At 51.0% G+C, this 19,257-nt stretch overlaps 1 protein-coding gene across 1 annotated transcript; it reads right to left on the bottom strand.

The window, feature by feature from the left end:
• Positions 1–2,412: 2,412 nt before the first annotated feature.
• Positions 2,413–19,158, bottom strand: SNAP47 (synaptosome associated protein 47). Its single transcript, XM_066584521.1, has 5 exons — positions 18,936–19,158; positions 17,347–17,859; positions 12,891–13,363; positions 8,649–8,761; positions 2,413–2,727 (listed from the first exon to the last, which is right to left on the bottom strand). The coding sequence occupies exons 2-5, from the start codon at positions 17,832–17,834 to the stop codon at positions 2,581–2,583; spliced, it is 1,221 nt and encodes a 406-aa protein (XP_066440618.1). The 5' UTR covers positions 17,835–17,859; positions 18,936–19,158; the 3' UTR covers positions 2,413–2,580.
• Between the last annotated feature and the right edge of the window lie 99 nt (positions 19,159–19,257).

Raw genomic sequence — 19,257 nt, 5'->3', positions numbered from 1 at the left:
GGAGGGGCATGACCCTGGCCAGGCTCGTGCAGGGGAGGGGCATGACCCTGGCCAGGCTCGTGCAGGGGAGGGGCATGACCCTGGCCAGGCTCGTGCAGGGGAGGGGCATGACCCTGGCCAGGCTCGTGCAGGGGAGGGGCATGACCCTGGCCAGGCTCGTGCAGGGGAGGGGCATGACCCTGGCCAGGCTCGTGCAGGGGAGGGGCATGACCCTGGCCAGGCTCGTGCAGGGGAGGGGCATGACCCTGGCCAGGCTCGTGCAGGGGAGGGGCATGACCCTGGCCAGGCTCGTGCAGGGGAGGGGCATGACCCTGGCCAGGCTCGTGCAGGGGAGGGGCATGACCCTGGCCAGGCTCGTGCAGGGGAGGGGCATGACCCTGGCCAGGCTCGTGCAGGGGAGGGGCATGACCCTGGCCAGGCTCGTGCAGGGGAGGGGCATGACCCTGGCCAGGCTCGTGCAGGGGAGGGGCATGACCCTGGCCAGGCTCGTGCAGGGGAGGGGCATGACCCTGGCCAGGCTCGTGCAGGGGAGGGGCATGACCCTGGCCAGGCTCGTGCAGGGGAGGGGCATGACCCTGGCCAGGCTCGTGCAGGGGAGGGGGAGGACCCTGGCCAGGCTCGTGCAGGGGAGGGGGAGGACCCTGGCCAGGCTCGTGCAGGGGAGGGGGAGGACCCTGGCCAGGCTCGTGCAGGGGAGGGGGAGGACCCTGGCCAGGCTCGTGCAGGGGAGGGGGAGGACCCTGGCCAGGCTCGTGCAGGGGAGGGGGAGGACCCTGGCCAGGCTCGTGCAGGGGAGGGGGAGGACCCTGGCCAGGCTCGTGCAGGGGAGGGGGAGGACCCTGGCCAGGCTCGTGCAGGGGAGGGGGAGGACCCTGGCCAGGCTCGTGCAGGGGAGGGGGAGGACCCTGGCCAGGCTCGTGCAGGGGAGGGGCATGACCCTGGCCACGCTCGTGCAGGGGAGGGGCATGACCCTGGCCAGGCTCGTGCAGGGGAGGGGCATGACCCTGGCCAGGCTCGTGCAGGGGAGGGGCATGACCCTGGCCAGGCTCGTGCAGGGGAGGGGCATGACCCTGGCCAGGCTCGTGCAGGGGAGGGGCATGACCCTGGCCAGGCTCGTGCAGGGGAGGGGGAGGACCCTGGCCAGGCTCGTGCAGGGGAGGGGGAGGACCCTGGCCAGGCTCGTGCAGGGGAGGGGGAGGACCCTGGCCAGGCTCGTGCAGGGGAGGGGGAGGACCCTGGCCAGGCTCGTGCAGGGGAGGGGGAGGACCCTGGCCACGCTCGTGCAGGGGAGGGGGAGGACCCTGGCCACGCTCGTCCAGGGGAGGGGGATGACCATGGCCACGCTCGTCCAGGGGAGGGGGATGACCATGGCCACGCTCGTCCAGGGGAGGGGGATGACCATGGCCACGCTCGTCCAGGGGAGGGGGATGACCATGGCCACGCTCGTCCAGGGGAGGGGGATGACCATGGCCACGCTCGTCCAGGGGAGGGGGATGACCATGGCCACGCTCGTCCAGGGGAGGGGGATGACCATGGCCACGCTCGTCCAGGGGAGGGGGATGACCATGGCCACGCTCGTCCAGGGGAGGGGGATGACCATGGCCACGCTCGTCCAGGGGAGGGGGATGACCATGGCCACGCTCGTCCAGGGGAGGGGGATGACCATGGCCACGCTCGTCCAGGGGAGGGGGATGACCATGGCCACGCTCGTCCAGGGGAGGGGGATGACCATGGCCACGCTCGTCCAGGGGAGGGGGATGACCATGGCCACGCTCGTCCAGGGGAGGGGGATGACCATGGCCACGCTCGTCCAGGGGAGGGGGATGACCATGGCCACGCTCGTGCAGGGGAGGGGGATGACCATGGCCACGCTCGTGCAGGGGAGGGGGATGACCATGGCCACGCTCGTGCAGGGGAGGGGGATGACCATGGCCACGCTCGTGCAGGGGAGGGGGATGACCATGGCCACGCTCGTGCAGGGGAGGGGATGGACCAGGCTCGTGCAGGGGAGGGGATGGCATATATTTATTTTCAGCCCCACTTCAGCACTATTCAACAAATTCAGCAACCTGATTGGTTGTTTGGGTTGTCTGTTTCCGAATTCCAGCAACCCGATTGGTGAAAAGTGCTGAAGTGGGGCTGAAAATAAATATATGCGAAGGGATGACCACGGCCGTGCAGGGGGAGGGGAGGCCATGACCACGGCAGTGCAGGGGGAGGGGAGGCCATGACCACGGCCGTGCAGGGGGAGGGGAGGCCATGACAGTGGAGCAGGGTAGAGGAGGCGATGATGGTGGGGAGAGGTGATCAAGGAGATGAGGAATGATGGTTGGCGCAGTCTTGATAACAACCTCTCTTCTGCTCATTGTTATGGTTAAAAACCAAGACTGCAGGCTTAACTTTTTTGGGTGATTTTTCAGATTTTATTTCCATTTCCGATGATACATTCCTCCATTAATAACAATTAAAATAAATAAAAATTGCAGAATCTCAGACATTTCTCATGCTGATTTTCCTCTGTTTGCAGCCCATCTCCTTCCTGCCCGCAGAAAAGGCGGTGCTATCCTAGCGGTCAGGTTTTCACAGCAGCTTCCGCATCCTGCGTGTCTGTTTGCTAATCGAAAGAATGGCTCTGTCAGCTGAGCCTGAGATCTCGTCCAGCGCCTCATCCTGGCGCTCCAGCTCGCCCTCGGCTTCCAACGCGATGGCCTTCAACTTGGTGAGGACCTGCAGGAAACAACAGAGAACAGAATTACTGGAGGGATGAACCACAGCACACAGCAGGGGGCGATACAACTCATATTTAATGGAGGCCCGAACCACATTATACAGTAGTAAGGGGGGGGGGGGGGGGGCAATATAACAGATAATCACTGGAAGTCAGAAAGATATGGTTTTCTTATGTTTATTTACAAAATAGCGGTAATGTTTCTAAACTTCTGGCACGTAGAGACAACGGTTCTAGGAGAGACATGTGACTTGTACATGGATGCCGGGTGAGTGGTCACCTGTACCCAAGGCTGGCACTGGACATCAGAGAGGTCCTGATAACAGATATTAATCAGATAAGAGGTGTTGGGTGAAGGTGACACTTATCTCCCCCGCAGTGTGGCGTTGACCCTGGTTTTGCTTTGCACCTTTCTTCCTAGTGATTTACGATGTGATGGGGAACCGGCCACTCTTTCATCTCAGGAACCTGTCGCCTGTGATATGCCAAACTGATTGGCGCTGGCTACCTGGGCGGGGGGAGGTTGGGGGTGTGAATGCAGTATGTGATTTATATATTATTTTCTTTGTAACTTTGTGTAGATTTCAGATTTTTCATAATTTAAATCTTTTAAAACCCTGGAGTTATTTAACAAAAACCTCAATTAAAAAAAGAAAAAGTGTTTAACCCCTTAAGGACAAAGGACAGTAAATTTACAGCGCATGGTCCAGAGCTTTAATCCTGGCCGATAGTGGAAAAAAAATAAATGAATTAATACGGTGCGGGATTAAAGCTCCTGTAATGTAGCAGGAGCAGATCCGGTCCTCAACCGTCACTGACAGCCAAGGACCCAGAGGAGAAGGCAGAAGTGGTTTTTAGTTATCAGCAAAGGCAGCGCTCCTGGGATCAGGAAGTGCACTGGTGTGCACAAGATAGATGGAAGGTGACTTACGTGGCATAAACGGGCTGCCCAGGTTGGGGCAGTCCGTCACACCTGAAGTCCTGGTAGGCAATTAGGTGGGCATATAAGGATCAGCAAACCCTGGTTACGTGAACATCCGAGGGGGGAGGTGAGGGCGAGGAAAGAGCGTCAATGGGGACTCTGGATTCAATATCGGATGCAAGAAGCAAGTGAACAATAAGAGAAAAGGTGTTTTTTAACCGCTTCGGCCTTGTCTTTTACAGGATACATGGTGCTCACTGAGAGCTCTGTAGTAGAGGGAGGAAGTGGAAGTGTTATTTCCGCTATATGATCCGGCGACCACGCGAGAAGACTGCTGCAAAGCTTTCTCTACAGATCAGGCAGTATCAAGCTAGTATTCGGCTCCGTGGTCAGAGTGAAAAATGCAGGATTTTAAGATATATTTTTTAAGACAGATTGTCTAAAAAATTTTTTTTTTTTTAATTATTCTTAAAAAATGCTTTTAAAACAAAAATGATACATTCCCTTTAATCTTTGTTCCCTTTGGGGACTTTTCCTCTGGAACCAATGCTTCCTGAAAGAGATAGTATCCAGCAAATGGATTGGCCAGCTCAGTCACCGCATTCCGATCGGAATGGATGTTGCTGTTCAGCTGCCATGGCAGCCAGGGGCCTTCTGCAGATTGCCAGGCATTGCTTGATATTACATCATACTGCAGGGGTGATCAAACCATCACAAATTCATGTCCCCTATAGGGACTAAAAAAAAAATAAAAAAGTCAAAATCAGTTTCAAAAGCTTTATTAATTCATAAAAAAAATGTCAGAGGTAATAAAAGTTAGAAAAAAAAAAAACTAAAACCTTTTACCATATTTATAATAAAAAAACAACAAATAAAAACCCCAAACACATTTTTAGTATCGCCGCTTCCATACAAGTCCGATCTATCAAAGCAATGCATTATTTACCGCGCACGGTGAACGTCATCAGAGAAAAAGGGGAAAAAAAGCGCCGGTCCTTAAGGGGTTAATAATGAATTACTAATGTTTCCATATTGTATTTTTTACTATACCTTCCCTGTATTTGGGGATTTTTAATACACTCTGATTTTTTACATTTTTTCACGATTTTTTTAAATCTCCTTAAAATTTCAAACAAAGTGGAATATAAAATCGCTGCCAAATTTGGCTTTTCTTAACTAAAATTTGCTTTAAAAAAAAAAACCTTCAAAATCTGTGTGACGTGAGACTTACAAGCAGCGCTGAAGGAGACCTCCATGTGTTTAGTCCATAATGAAACGAGAGATCTCACTAGAAGAGACTCAAAACTGCCAAGAGTCAGAAGCAATAGTGAGGATAATCAGCGAGGTACGTCAGGATCGCTCTTATGGTACATTCATAGGGATGTTAAATGGGTTCCCTGGGACCATCATAACCCAACCTTTAGGTATGACCCTATGTAGAGCACAGTTTTTGAGCTGCAAACCTCCTGCATAGTCACAGTTGAATGATAATATTCTGTCTGCCTGCAGCCACCACTAGGGGGAGCTCAGGAGATTACTGCATAGTATGTTATGGACTTATGTATATGTACACTATACAGTAATCTCCAGAGCTCCTCTTAGTGGTGACTATAGGCAGAAGATATCATCATATGGCTATGTCTATGTAGGGGATTTGGTGCTCTCCCCCCCCCCCCCCCAAGATCTCTGCTTGCTGTCAGTGAATTAGCACATTAATTAAGGGGCTGAAAACCCATCCTGAACCAATGCTGCTCATATCAGACAACCGGCTTAAGGTGGCTTTACGTGGGACAACTATCATGTAAATATTTGCTCCAGTAGAGCAAATGTAAGCTAACCGGGTGATAAGCAAGCATTAGTTCGCTAGCCGCTTCATTTCAACTCCCCTAAAAAGGAGGAATGACTATTTTCTTCCGTAAACAGATCCGTCGCCATCTTTCAACAAGCCAACAACTTTGCAGGGGGTGTGTGCGCTTGTTCAGCATGCACCTCCCACCAAAAGCTGATTGGCTCCCACCTGTTTTGAACGTTTTACCCTCCCACTTAACGCTCATTGGTTCCTGAAAACACGTGTGAGCGATCCTCGACAAGTCCTTGCTGGTATTTGAATCCCTCGCTGCCACAGTTTCTCGCAGGTTTGGCCTTCGACAGAACATTTGGCGCTGCGGCCTCTGGCAGTAGCGAGTATTCGCTGGAAGACCGCTCGCATGCATTTATGTGCGTTCAATCGACTCGGCAACCAATGAGGGTGCGGTTAGGAGGGGTCAAACCTCACACCTCCTAGTCCATGAACTGTATTTCAGCCGTGTAGAGGCTTTCGACAATTCGTTCAGCGATCGCAAAATGGAATAAGTAAATGGTCGCTCGTCCACTTGAGCAACTATTCTGACTGACTACTCAGGCGATACTTGTCCCGTGTATGTCCACCCTAATGTATTAATTGCTCTCGGGGCTCGCTCCCACGGGTGTATTTGTGCAGCGCATTACGTGCACATCTGTTACGCGTGTGATAGGCAGTGAATAGAACCCATCGATTTCGATAGGCACAGCATGTCCTATAATATGCAGAAAGCCTGTGTATTCGTGCAGTAATATAATGGGCCCTGCTGCGCCTGACGCTGTACAACGTACCCATTCATTTCAATGGGGCTGCTCACACAAGGCTGAAAATGCAGCGTCTTCAACGTTGTGCTTTGACAGCGTTGCAGGTTCTATCTTTGGCCATTTTCAGCCCTGCTTCGCCCATTGAAATGAATGGGCAGCGGTTTCAGTACTGCTGAAAACGTGGCAAAACTTGGTGCCGCGTTTTTGACAACGTTGCAATATAAGACCTACCCCGAAAATCAGTCCGAGCTACACTAGATAGAAAAAAAAAGTAATTCTCCCCTAGCCGCGGCCGCTGGTCTCAGACGTTGCTCGGCGCTTCCCCTGCACTGGCAAGTCTATTGCTGTAGGCCAGGTTTGAGAACCCCGCCTCCAGCAATAGATTGCTGTGATTGGTTCTCGGCGCTGGCTCGATGCCCAATCACAGCCCTTCATTGACTGTCTCAGCCAGTCAGAGCTGGCAAGCTGTGAACTGTGATTGGTTGCTAATTGCAACAGAAATGACAGGGGAAAGTCATGAGTTTTCGATTTTTAATTCCGACAGTATTCGTCGCCTGGTGTTGAAGAACGCTCATGCAAAATCTCACTCATATCGGACCAGAACCATGGATTTGTATACAACACAAACAGATTTTATATATAAGATAACACATGCAAAAAAGAACGCAGCCCGCTCTATTTTACTGCGGATTACGTGTGATAGCGCCCTATTGTTCCCTATGGGCATGTAATAACCACTGCATATACGCAATTACTTTGGGTATGTGTGGTATTTATACCCAACGTCGCTAAGCGACACAGCAGGAAATTTAAAAAAAAAAAGGAAACAAACCGCGCAGTGAAAAAGAAAACTCGCTGCCCTCTGAAGCAATATGCCCGCACACCGCCGGCTGATCGATGGGTATGTAAACTGATTATTGAACGGGCCAGCGATGATTTTTATGGCGGCATACAACAGACGGATGAAAATCTAACAGTTTATCGTTCAGCGCTGGCGGCGTTCACACAGTTAGCAATTATTTTTGCGCGTTTGACCTATTTTTTTTTAACAATAATCGTTCCGTGTAAAAAGGACCGTAATTTCCGGAGAGCGGTTACATCATCAGCATCCAGTAAATAAGCGCGCCTCCTGCTGGGACACAGTGGAGATGGCTCCACTCCTGCCAGGAACAAGTGCGGAGGAGGATTCTCCGGGTCTGACGTCCGGCCAACAAGCTATTTATGAACCCAGAATGATGACAGGGTGTCTAGCCGAGGGATGGACGGCTGCTGGGCGTCACCGCAAGCAGCACGTCGGGCAGAGGGCGCTGCACCCAGCATTAATGCACCCTGTACCAACCAGAGAGGACACACCAAGGGGTAAATAGAGGAAGCATCCAGCCCTAAACATCCTGCTGCATGTTCTTGCATCGGCTTGGAGTGGCAGAAGGTCACCCCGGAACAAAGAAAATACACAAAGTCCACCAGTGGAAGAATGCTTCAGCTTTATTTACATGGGACTGCAGCGGACGCTCATCATCCAGCTGCTCAGCGGTGGACACACGAGGTTGGGGGAGGCGCGTCCTGCTGCCCACAAATATACAGAACTGTCCCAGTGCCCGACCACTTCATAACCAACATGGTTTTACTCTTTCCCGGATCCACCTACAAACCAGTTACTGCGGCCGATTTACCAACTTACCGGCAGCACAGCGGCAGTCGTAAAGACTGTCCCACGTAATTATTACCAGTCCTGGAAGATGCTGTCAGCCCAAACTATATTGAGCTGTACAAATGTAGCAGAGCCGAGGCGAAGACCAACATTTATCTGTTTCTTTGGTTCATCATCAGTACAGATAATGTAGTAGATGTTACCAGCAGTCCTATGTAACACCACAGACAACACAGTGATAACTTTCTGAGTACAGATAACGTAGTAAAAGTTACCCGCAGTCCTATGTAACACCACAGATAACACAGTGATAACTCTGAGTACAGAGAATGGTGTAGATGTTACATAGGACTGCAAGTAAGATCAGAGATAAGGGATAATAAAGTACAAATAGAGTACAGATAATGTAGTAGATGCTACCTGCAGTCCTATGTAACACCACAAATAACTGTGTACAGATAATGGTGTAGAGGTTACCTGCAGTCCTATGTAACATGAGACATAAATGATAACCGAGGACAGATAACGTAGTAGAAGTTACCTGCAGTCCTATGTAACACCACAGACAAAATAGTGATAACTTTCTGAGTACAGATAATGTAGATGTTACATAGGACTGCAGGTAACATCAGAGATAAGTGATAACAGAGTACAAATAATGTGGTAGATTTTAGGTGCAGTCCTATGTAGAACAAAGATAATCCATATGCCACCATATTGGCTACAAGGTTTGACGCTGTTACCTTTCTGAGCTCCTGCGCTTCGGCGTTGGTCACCTCCTGCTCCTGGGTCAGCACCTCTGCCTCTCCTGCCCTGCAGGGCCTGGATGTCACAATGGTGTCCAACAGCCAGGAATCTGAAAGAGAGAAAAAAAGTGTGAAAAATCGATCTGTGGTGCCATCTAGTGCAGAGATGGGCTGTGTAATGCATACCACCGCTCCATTCAAACTCAGCATTACATTTGCTGTGTGCAGAGAAACTGGGGGCCTAAGACCTAGTATACAAGTGACCATGGGGGCCACAATGGACGGAGTCCCAGCAATCCGTCATTTGTATGGACTGGTGATGACTGTCTGGTGTGGAATGACCCCTACAGCCCTTCCCTTTACAGTCCAGATGTCACCGTTGGCCACGGGGGTCAGGTCTTCTTCAACGACCGACTCATCTGGATTTGTATGTAATCACTGTGGGTCTTTCCTCCCTATGACAAATGTATGCAAATCACCAAAAATGGGTCCGCGCTCCGGGAATATGGCACTTCAATACTTTAATCTTCACTTCACAACGCGTTTCATCCCTGTAAAGGGACTTTTTCAAGTGTGACAATGTGTTACATACAAAACATTTATAGTAAAAGTTACATACCTTCATTGCATGCGGTCCGCTCCGTCCTCCATCCCCCTCAGCGTCCTGCGGCGTCACGCCTCCTCCGCGCGTGTCAGCTGACTGGGTCACGTGGGGCCGTGACGTCATCTCATCGGGCGCTGCTTCTTATGTGGAAGTGGGAATGTGGACGGGCTCGCTCGCACTCCCGGTGTCTAGTGAAGATCCTAACAAACAGGATCTTCACTAGACACCGGGAGTGCGAGCGAGCCCGTCCACATTCCCACTTCCACATAAGAAGCAGCGCCCGATGAGATGACGTCACGGCCCCACGTGACCCAGTCAGCTGACACGCGCGGAGGAGGCGTGACGCCGCAGGACGCTGAGGGGGATGGAGGACGGAGCGGACCGCATGCAATGAAGGTATGTAACTTTTACTATAAATGTTTTGTATGTAACACATTGTCACACTTGAAAAAGTCCCTTTACAGGGATGAAACGCGTTGTGAAGTGAAGATTAAAGTATTGAAGTGCCATATTCCCGGAGCGCGGACCCATTTTTGGTGATTTGCATACATTTGTACTGAGCGGCTCTCTGCTTGAGAGACGGAGGACGAACGCGGCTCCCCAGCTGACTGGCCCAGCAGGACACCAGGGGATTAAAGGCACAGGCGCACATATATATAAGAGAACCTGGATAAAGAGTGTTAGTGAGGATCCTAACAAACAGGATCTTCACTAGACACCGGGTGAGTGAGATATAATTTTTGTATTTATATCTGCTATATGACCTCTCTGTACACTCTGGCAGCGCTATCCTAATTTTTTCACATATCATTCCTCCCTATGACAGTTCTTCCTGTCACTATCCAGAGATCTCCCTGCCTGAAGCTGCTGCAGCTGATCTGATCCTAGCATATGGCTCCCACCGAGGACAGAACCCGACATCAGGACTGGATATACCGTATCCTTCAGTCTTCCGCAGCCACAGACTCTCCGCTTCACTGGAAATAACTAGCTGCCATGATGTGCTGGGAGTTGTAGTCTCACAGGCTGCAGGCCACTGCTGGAAATCTATAAGGTCACCCCCATAGATAGTCCCATCTATACAAAGCTCATATATGATACATGTGACCATATACAGAGAGTAACAGAGCACAGGAACACGGCATGCTGGGTAATGGGGTGCAATGATGACATAAGGAGGGGGGCATTTTTTTTTTTTAATTAAAAAAATGATACAATAATTAGTGGTGAAGCCGGACAATTGTTCAGAGCGCAATTCTAAGAATCGCCGAGGCGTCAACATGAAAGCGGCTTCCAGTATAAATGGCCTCATGACCACAAGGACAAACCAGTCATTACTGGGTCAACTGATGTGCGAATCAAAGGGCGGCGGACGCAGCGCTGGTTAATGTTTGTGAAGAGCTGTCAGCCGTGTCCTCATTAAAAACAGGCGAACAAACCCTCCTCTGGGTAATGAGTAACAGGAGGACCGGTGGCGACTGGGTCATGTGACTGTCCTGCAGTCCTATGTAAAGTTCTCTGACTTTCTATTTTACTAACCACTTTCAAGATCTCTGCTTGCTGCTGTAAATGGGAATATTCTTCTTACCCCAAACAGAGCTTGCACCTTTCCCAGAATCCAATGCACCAGGCCGCAGTGTATAATGAGATTACGCTAAACTGTTGGGGCATCCATCAGTATGGTGGTTTCCAGATAGCAGAACTGTGACTGCAGCTCTGGATGTGACTGCAGCATGAAACAAAATGTACAAGTGGGATGCTGCTTTGTGTGTGACTAGAGTAAAATACAAGTAGAGGATTTCCAGTGACCGTTACATGTCAGTGTGGACGGTGAAGGGAGCGTGAGGTGTCCACGAACCGAATATTTGGAAGGACATCAGTTTTTACGTATCCAGGAAACGGAGCTGTAATTGTGCGGGGTCTCTAGATGTAAACATGAATGCTCTCCAATGCTTACAGCAAGCAGAGATCTTGAAAACGTTGATGGCTCCACTTTTCCTTTGCAGCCGGTTTGAGGATTCTCCCCCACAGATGCATTATAGAGCAAGGATGAGCCATGTGTGATCCTTGGGTCCCACCTAGTGGCCAACTGTGGAGCTGCACCAGTGGCAGCTTCCAGTGCAGATGGAGCCGGCTGTCAGTGACAGCAGACAGAGCAAGGAGGGAGTTACCTCGGCACCTACCAGTGCAGCCAAAAGACAAGTCCACCCTGTGCTGACCGTAAGTGCCGAGAGAGATAAGTAAATGTGCGCAGCCGCAGAACTCGCCCCGATTGGGTTCTACAATGTGCAACTGCTCTGACCAGCTGCACTTCTGCTATAGGCAATGCTGCACACGCTGTGAAAATTTGGCGCTGCTTTATCGTATATCCGGTGTTAGTCTTATTTATGCAGCGCTATCCTATCTGGAAGGAGCGTACAGCTCTGTTCATCCTGAGCCTCCAGGTTCACGAGCAGAATGCAGACATCCACTTATACCTTGGGCTTATATATGGGGAAATCCACCACAACATCTGCATATCTTGCAGATTTGGGTGTGCGCAGAGCATAAGCCGGACCATAATCCGCATGTACATCGGGGTCCATTCACGCAGAGTTTTTACTTTTAGCGTACATTCACACATAGGAAAAATAGTACGGATTTTCCGCACCAAAATGTGCATTATTTCCGTGTGACAATTGGCACAGCAGGTGCAGATTTTGGCGCGGATCCACCGCAGACTTCACCGCGTCTATTTAAAAAGCTAAATGGTCTGCAGATTTGTAAAAAAAATATGTCCACCAACAGTAAGGCTTCTGATGCAGGTCTTGATATGGATTTCCCGCAGCAGAACATTCCAACCATTAGGCTGGGGTCACACGGGACGGAATGCCAGCGGAGTTCTTGCACCGAAAATCCGTGAAAATTCCGCTGGAAAAGCGCAGCTTCAAAACCCGCTGCCTTTAGCCACAGGTTTTGGAGCGGTTTCGCGGTCGGCATTCTGCTGCAGAGGAGAGAGGAGAGAGGCCGCTGCGGAAACAAGAAAAGAATTGACATGCTGCAGAATTGTATTCCGCGCCGCATGTCAGTTTTCATGAGGCTTGGCCGCAGTGGGTGTGCGAGATTTTTGCAAAATCTCGTCCACTTTGCTGGCTAATCCCTGGATTAGGAGCCGCGGGCGGAATTGCTGTGCGGACTTTCCGCACAGAAATTCCGCCCCGTGTAAACCCAGCCTTACCGCGGCATGAGAACCTTCCCTTGTCGAGGATTCCCTGACGAAATCTGCACATATTCAGAATCGCTTTACTATTCCACGGAGGCAACAGGAATCCGCGCCAAAGTTCACACCGCGCAGGAAAGAAATAGGTATCGTGTGAAAAAAAATGATCATGCTCGCACTTGTAACAGAATCTGCATTAGAAAATCCACATAAGGATCAGCCCAGTCAAGGGTTAATCCACATGCGGCTTTGTGGCATCAGCAAATGCAAATCCACTTTAACTGTGCGGATTGCCTGATACTGATCTGTCATGGTGTGAATGAGGCCCAAGACAGGAGAATCTGTTTGTGGCATATTGATATGATGTGAATGCAGCTCTGGATGTGACTAGAGCACAAGACAGGTTTACTCGGCCATGGCTGCTTCATGTATTTACCTTTTTGCCATCCTGGACTCCTGTCGCTGGGGGACAAGCGCATTTTGTCACTGAACATGGCGGCTTCGCCCATAAACTCCACCTTCTTCTTGTACTGCATCTCCAGTAGCGGCAGGACGTCGGGCAGTTTGGCGGAGATGACGGTGTGGGCGATGTCCGGCTTCCCAATGAATCTCTGGCGCACGCTCATCTCGTGTCCGCTCACCACTCTGATGTCGTCCACATCCTGCCGCTCGTAACGGTGCAGCGTGCGGAGGTCACAGTCACTGATCTCCAGAGCGGACAGCAGGAGGGTCAGGTGACCCGGTCTGAGGCTGACATCTGGGTGACGGGAGAAGACGACGGGGATGATGGTGATGACTCCGTCCTTCCCGCGGTTCTGGCCAGTCGCCTGCACTTCCTTAGAGGACGGCCTTTTCCACGGATTCCCGCTGAACGGCCACCAAGATGGAGACTCCAGAACGGACAGCATCCTGTGAGGAGGACAACCATCATCTGTCACTGCAGATCATCTCACTCTACGGCCCGCGAGGCTCTGCCACTGCATGCAGGAAAGCTGGGAAAGTCAATATAGCAGCATATCAACCCACCCAGCTTTTCCAGACTCCTGAATGGTAAGCCTTAGTTATTATAGAGCCCCTTAAAGTGAACCTGTCAGGCTGTATGAGCGCTATAGACTTTGTTTATGCGCTGACAGGACAGGAGGCGCTGAGGTTTGAGGTGTTTTTATACATACCAGTTTCCCCGTTTCCTTGCTGTCCGTCCTGGAAACCGCCGCTCGCTCCACGCACCGGACTCATCTCCGCGGTCAGTCCACCCACACTGATCTCTATTGGTGTGCAGTGACTGCAGAGAAGAGTCCAACGCACAGACCCAGGGACAGTTTCTCGTGCGGACAGCGAGACAATGGGGAGGGTGGTAAGAATAACAGCACCCCCAACCTCAACGCCCCCCAGTTTATGGTGCTCATATGAAGCGACAGCTTCACTTTAAAGGGTATTTTTTTTTGCGTTCCCATATTGATGGGCTGCCCTCGGGATAGATCGCCAGCATCCGATTGGTGGGTGACCCCCGTCCATCAGCTGTTTGAAGAGGATGTGGATTTCAATGGGGCCCCGCAGACCTGCACTTGAATGTGGCGTTTCTAACGCCGCGATTTTTGAGCGCTGACTGTTCTATTTTCACGCGTTTTTTGATTAACCTCATCACAATGATGAGGTGCGTTAAAAAGTGCTGTCAAGCGCTGCACCATGTGGTCAAAAACGCCACTCAAAATTATGGTAAAACACGTACATTTAGCAGCAGTGCCTACATTCACCGGAGTGAGCTGTTCTCAGACTGCGCTCACCCAAGTGCCTGGTTCTCTTCAAACAGCTGATCAGCGGGCATCCAGAGCGGCGGAGCTCTACAGGTTGGATGACATCTGCTAAGGACAGCTCATCATTACTGGAGTCCTTCAAAACTCCTTTAGACATATTAACCATTCAGAAGTCTGAAAAAGCTGGGTAAACTCACACTGGGGTAGTCACCCTGCCTTCCCAGACTGTGAAGTGTTAATCTGTATACAGTGGTGCCTCGGCCTGCGAGCTTCTTGACTTGTGAGCAGGTTGTCTCCCGAGTTTTAGCTCTGAGTTAAGAGCAAAAAACAAAATTGGGTTATGAGCCTGCTTGCAAGTCAAAAAGCTCGCAAGCTGGCTCGGGGAGGGGGGTCTAATACTCACCTACCGCTGTCGTTCTGATCTTCTCGATGGTCTGCTGTGCTGCTGCAGGCTGCCGCGTCCTCCTCCGCAACCGACAGAGCATTTCTTCCTGGAAGCAGGACTTGAATACCCCGCCTCCAGCAAGCTAATGCTCTGATTGGTTAATCCAGCGCTGCGTCAGCTCTGTCAACTGTGGAGGATGACGCGTCAGCCTGCAGCAGGGACGGAGACCCGCGTGAGGACCGGACCGCTGGCGGTAGGTGAGTATTAATGTTAGTTTACATGTAGTGTCAAATTTGCCCCATTGAAATGAACTGGAACCCAATAATGGCGTTTTAGTTCATTTCAATGGGGAAAATTAATTTGAGTAACAAGTGTTTTGGGTTAAGTCACTGAACGAATTAAACTCTTAACCCAAGGCACCACTGTATATGCAAGACATATGCCTCATTTACCTTTCAGGAGTCTGGGACAGCAGGGTGACAACCAATAAAGCACAGTTCCAGTTATCCAGGGGTTGTCACACAGCTTCCCCAGATTACTGCATGGAAAGATATAGTATATCTTGACTTTAGTAAAGCATTTGACAAAGTATCTCTTACCATACTTATTGAAAAAAATGACCAAATATGGGATTGACGAGGCAACTGTTAGGTGGATTCAGAACTCGCTGAGTGATCGTACTCAAAGAGTGGTCATAAATGGCTGCACATCCAAGTGGAAGAATATATCAAGTGGGGTACCCCAAGGCTCTGTCCTAGGCCCAGTGTTGTTCAACATTTTTATAAATGATCCGGAGGAGGGAATTGATGGGAAACTGATCAAATTTGCCGCCGACACAAAGCTAGGAGGGATAGCTAATACTAGGGAAGAGAGAGTATTCAAAAAGATCTAGGAAAGCTTGCACAGTGGGCAGCGACTAACAGAATGGTATTTAACAAGGAGAAAGGCAAAGTCCTACATCTAGGCAAGAAAAATGAAGAAAGCACATAAAGAATGGGAGGAATTGGGCTAAGCAGCAGGTGAAAAAGACTTGAGTATACTAATAGATCAAAGACTGAACATGAGTCAACAAAGTGATGCAGCAGCCAAAAAGGCAAACACAATTCTGCGATGTATTAAGAGAAGCATAGAGTCTAGATCACATGAGGTCATTATCCCCCTCTACTCTTCCTTAGTCAGACCTCATCTGGAATACTGTGTCCAGTTCTGAGCACCCCACTTTAAAAAAGACATAGACAAACTGGAGCAAGTTCAGAGAAGAGTTATCAGGATGGTGAGCGGTCTGCAAATCATGTCCTATGAGGAACGGTTAAAGGATCTGGGAATGTATAGCTTGCAAAAAAGGCTGAGAGGAGACTTAATAGCGGTCCACAAATATCTGAAGGGCTGTACAGTGCAGAGGGATCAGCCCTATTCTCATTTGTACAAGGAAAGACTAGAAGCAATGGGATGAAACTGAAAGGGAGGAGACACATTAGATATTAGACAGTGAGGGTGATCAATGACTGGAACAGGTTACCACAGGAGGTGGCGAGTTCTCCTTCAATGGAAGTCTTCAAACAAAGGCTGGACAAACATCTGTCCGGGATGATTTAGTGATCCTGCACTGAGCAGGGGGTTGGACCCGATGACTCTGGAGGTCCCTTCCAACTCTACCATTCTATGAACTCAGTCGGGCAGTGATGCCTCCCTGCTTTAGAAGAAACATAGAAATCGCAGACTTACTACTCAGAAGTCTGGAAAAGCCGGTCAACAACCAATATTGGGGCCTTTACAGCTCCCCGAGGGACCCAGGTCTCACAGCCTCCTGATTGGTAATGCAGCTTAGTTACTGATACATCCCATACTATCGTATACACACAGAACCAGATGGAGTTACCATATTACCAGTGAGGAGCTCCTCGTTCATGAAGAGAATGCTAGAGCTACAGTGAACACTGACACCCACACACACGGTCAGTGCTGTAAGAGGAAGAGGAAAGCTTATTCTGTCAAGATTCCCTTATCACTGCAAAAACAGACAGATTTGCCGTTCAGGAGTGAGAAAGCCGGGTGACGACCTCAGCGGAAGCGGATCTGCACTGATGTGCCGTCTATTCAGACCTTCCTATTAAATAGGCCACTCTCACACGGACGGGTCGGATTCAGCATGCAGGAGCCCGCAGCAGAATCCGTCTGTGACTACAGCCACCGACCCTGCGTACCTTCGCTTCTGTGTTGCAGATGACCGCTGTGGCTCGCTGTCGGACATGTGCAGTACGGATTTTTTTTTCTAATATTTGTTTTCCCGTGCCGTTGCTAGGCGATGGCGCGGGTACCCGCGGCCTATCCGCAATGTCAATCTGAGCGGATATGCGAATGTTCTATTCTTTCAATGTGTGCGGATCGTCCACGCGGGTAACTATTGCGGATTCCACAGTAGAGATCCAGATGTGTGAGACTGGCCTTAGATCCGTTTCAGGAAAAAACTGGAACCAACTAATATGGCCGCCCCTGCACCTCTCAAACCCAACTTTACAAGGTTCCTGAGTGACAAATATATGTAGACCAAGATAATCAAGGCAAAGACAGGGCAAAATATTGCATTGCTGTCAGACAAAACTGCCTCTACTTTCATCTGCTCTGTGTGTCAGTCTTCACTGTAGCTCTGGCATTCTATTCATAGACCAGGATAAGCAGGACTAGTGCATGAAATAGTGGGAAGATTAGTGACTATATATATAGGAATATTTAGATGCGTTGCCCTCGGTTACCTGTCCGCGGTCGCCAGGTCTCCCTCTATCTTGTTCAGTCCGCTCATGATGTTGTCGAACTGCTCCCCCTGGTGGTGCAATACCCGGGTGGTGTCCTCTAAGCGCCTCTGGGACCCGGACACAATCCCGATCAGCTCCTTCCCTTTAGATGTTTTGGAGGTTACCTTCCCCTCCGATGAGAGCAGTCGCTCCCTCCAGAAATGTTCCAGCACCGTGAAAACGGCGTTTCTGCTGGGCGCAAGTGAGCTGAACCAGTGCTTGGCTCCGCCCTGCTCAAGGACGGTGATGGAGCTGAAGATGTAGCTGGACGACTCCTTCTTGATTTCATTGATGCAAGAGAGAGGAAAACAGACCAGAAAGTCATCTGCGTTGCCCTCCTGGAAGCGGAGGTGCGTGGCGGTCAGCGAGAGTCTCCCCGGACGCCATTGCTTCTCGCTGCTCAGGTAATAGGAACATGTCCAGCTCTGGACCGCAGGATCTTGACTCATCAGTTCCCGGAAGTGAAGGGTTAATCTAGAAACATCAAGAACAATTATCATCATCATTATTCTGCTGAGGAAGCACAGCTGCAGTGTAAAGCATGGACGGCAATGCGGAAACGGCGCAGCCAGTTCCGTTGTCTTCTGGTGGCCATGGCATACAAGCTGGCGTATGATTGGACGCGACAGGAATAGCTTATATACACGTGTCATTGCTAAGCTACAGCGTGGGAAACAGAAGGTGTGCTGCGCCGAACCGCCTGCGTGAGGACGCCGTCAGGCGCAGTGCAGTTTTGCCGCCATACGCAGGGTCACGGCCGGCTACATAGCTGTAAAATGCTATGGGCGCACCGCGGCGGTTTACGCTTACGGACGTGTGAATCCTGCCTTACTTAGTGGAGTCGGCGCCACAAATCCGCTCCACAGCCTGGTCTCCGGCTCCCTCCCACGGGCGTATATGCCTGCGTGTAACACGCAGCACACCGCACATACGTGACCCGTGTATCTGCCAAGTATCTTAAATCCCCTCAGCCTATATCGTTGTACATAATGCGCCAAAATAGGACGTGCCGCGGTTTATTCACGTGTAGGAAAAAAGTGAAGAGGTGAGCGGCCCAGTAGTAATCAATGGGCTTTCAGCGCTGCGTCCGAGGCGGGTCACGTGCACCGCCAGCCCTTAAGCGCCAATTTTGTGTGGCTTTTCCCGCTGAGCAGACGGGATCCGCTCCGCCGCTGCTGTAGCGCATTTCCTGTGCCCGGCCTTACGAGGGGCTTAGCGGTGCCGTTCGGTCTCAGCGTCCGGCACAATCCTGCACACCGCGTGCCGCGCTCTTTCATCCTAGATGAGGGCGGAGCCTCCAAGCGGCGGGGAGAATGATCCCTTCGGTCGGCTCACATCAGCGTCTGCGGTTTATCTCTAGGCCACTGATATCCGATAAATTACAGGATGGCCGAACGGAAACCGAACGCCATTACAAGCAGCGCGGTGCGGTCGGCGCCATTCAGAATCCGTTCGCCCAGCGCTTTCTGCTGTCCGGCTCCCATAAAGGGCCAGGAAGACGGAGACCCCGGGAGAACCAACCAGACGGTAATAATGGGGGCAGGTTTCACCTTTTCCTTCCAGGCTGAGATGTGATTCTGTGAGGTTGCACTACTGAGGGCGCCGGCCCACTGTTGTCATGGAGATGGGGCCCGGAGCCCGAGGCTGCACTACTGAGGGCGCCGGCCGACTGTTGTCATAGAGATGGGGCACGGGTCCCCGCCGGACACGTGTGTGCGGACACAACACTCTTCCGCCAGCGTCACCGGCAGCTGCACTAGCTATGCTACTGACGTCATCAACAGTACCACGTGACGAGCCTGCGCAGCGGGGAAATGTGACCGAGCGGAAACAAGAGTCAGGCCGGAACTAGAAGGAGGAGGACAGTGACCG

The sequence above is a fragment of the Eleutherodactylus coqui genome, chromosome 12 (assembly GCF_035609145.1).
Source record: "Eleutherodactylus coqui strain aEleCoq1 chromosome 12, aEleCoq1.hap1, whole genome shotgun sequence".
Classification (NCBI taxonomy): Eukaryota; Metazoa; Chordata; class Amphibia; order Anura; family Eleutherodactylidae; genus Eleutherodactylus; species Eleutherodactylus coqui.
Note: the sequence above shows the minus strand (reverse complement) of the source record. Positions and strands in the feature narration are given on the sequence as shown.

Coding starts and splice junctions, on each gene's coding strand:
- SNAP47 (XM_066584521.1), bottom strand. CDS start 17,834: ATGAGTCAAGATCCTGCGGTCCAGAGCTGGACATGTTCCTATTACCTG. Junction 8,762..12,890: donor GAGTCCAGGATGGCAAAAAG/GTAAATACATGA, acceptor TCTCTCTTTCAG/ATTCCTGGCTGTTGGACACC. Junction 2,728..8,648: donor AAGCGCAGGAGCTCAGAAAG/GTAACAGCGTCA, acceptor TGTTTCCTGCAG/GTCCTCACCAAGTTGAAGGC.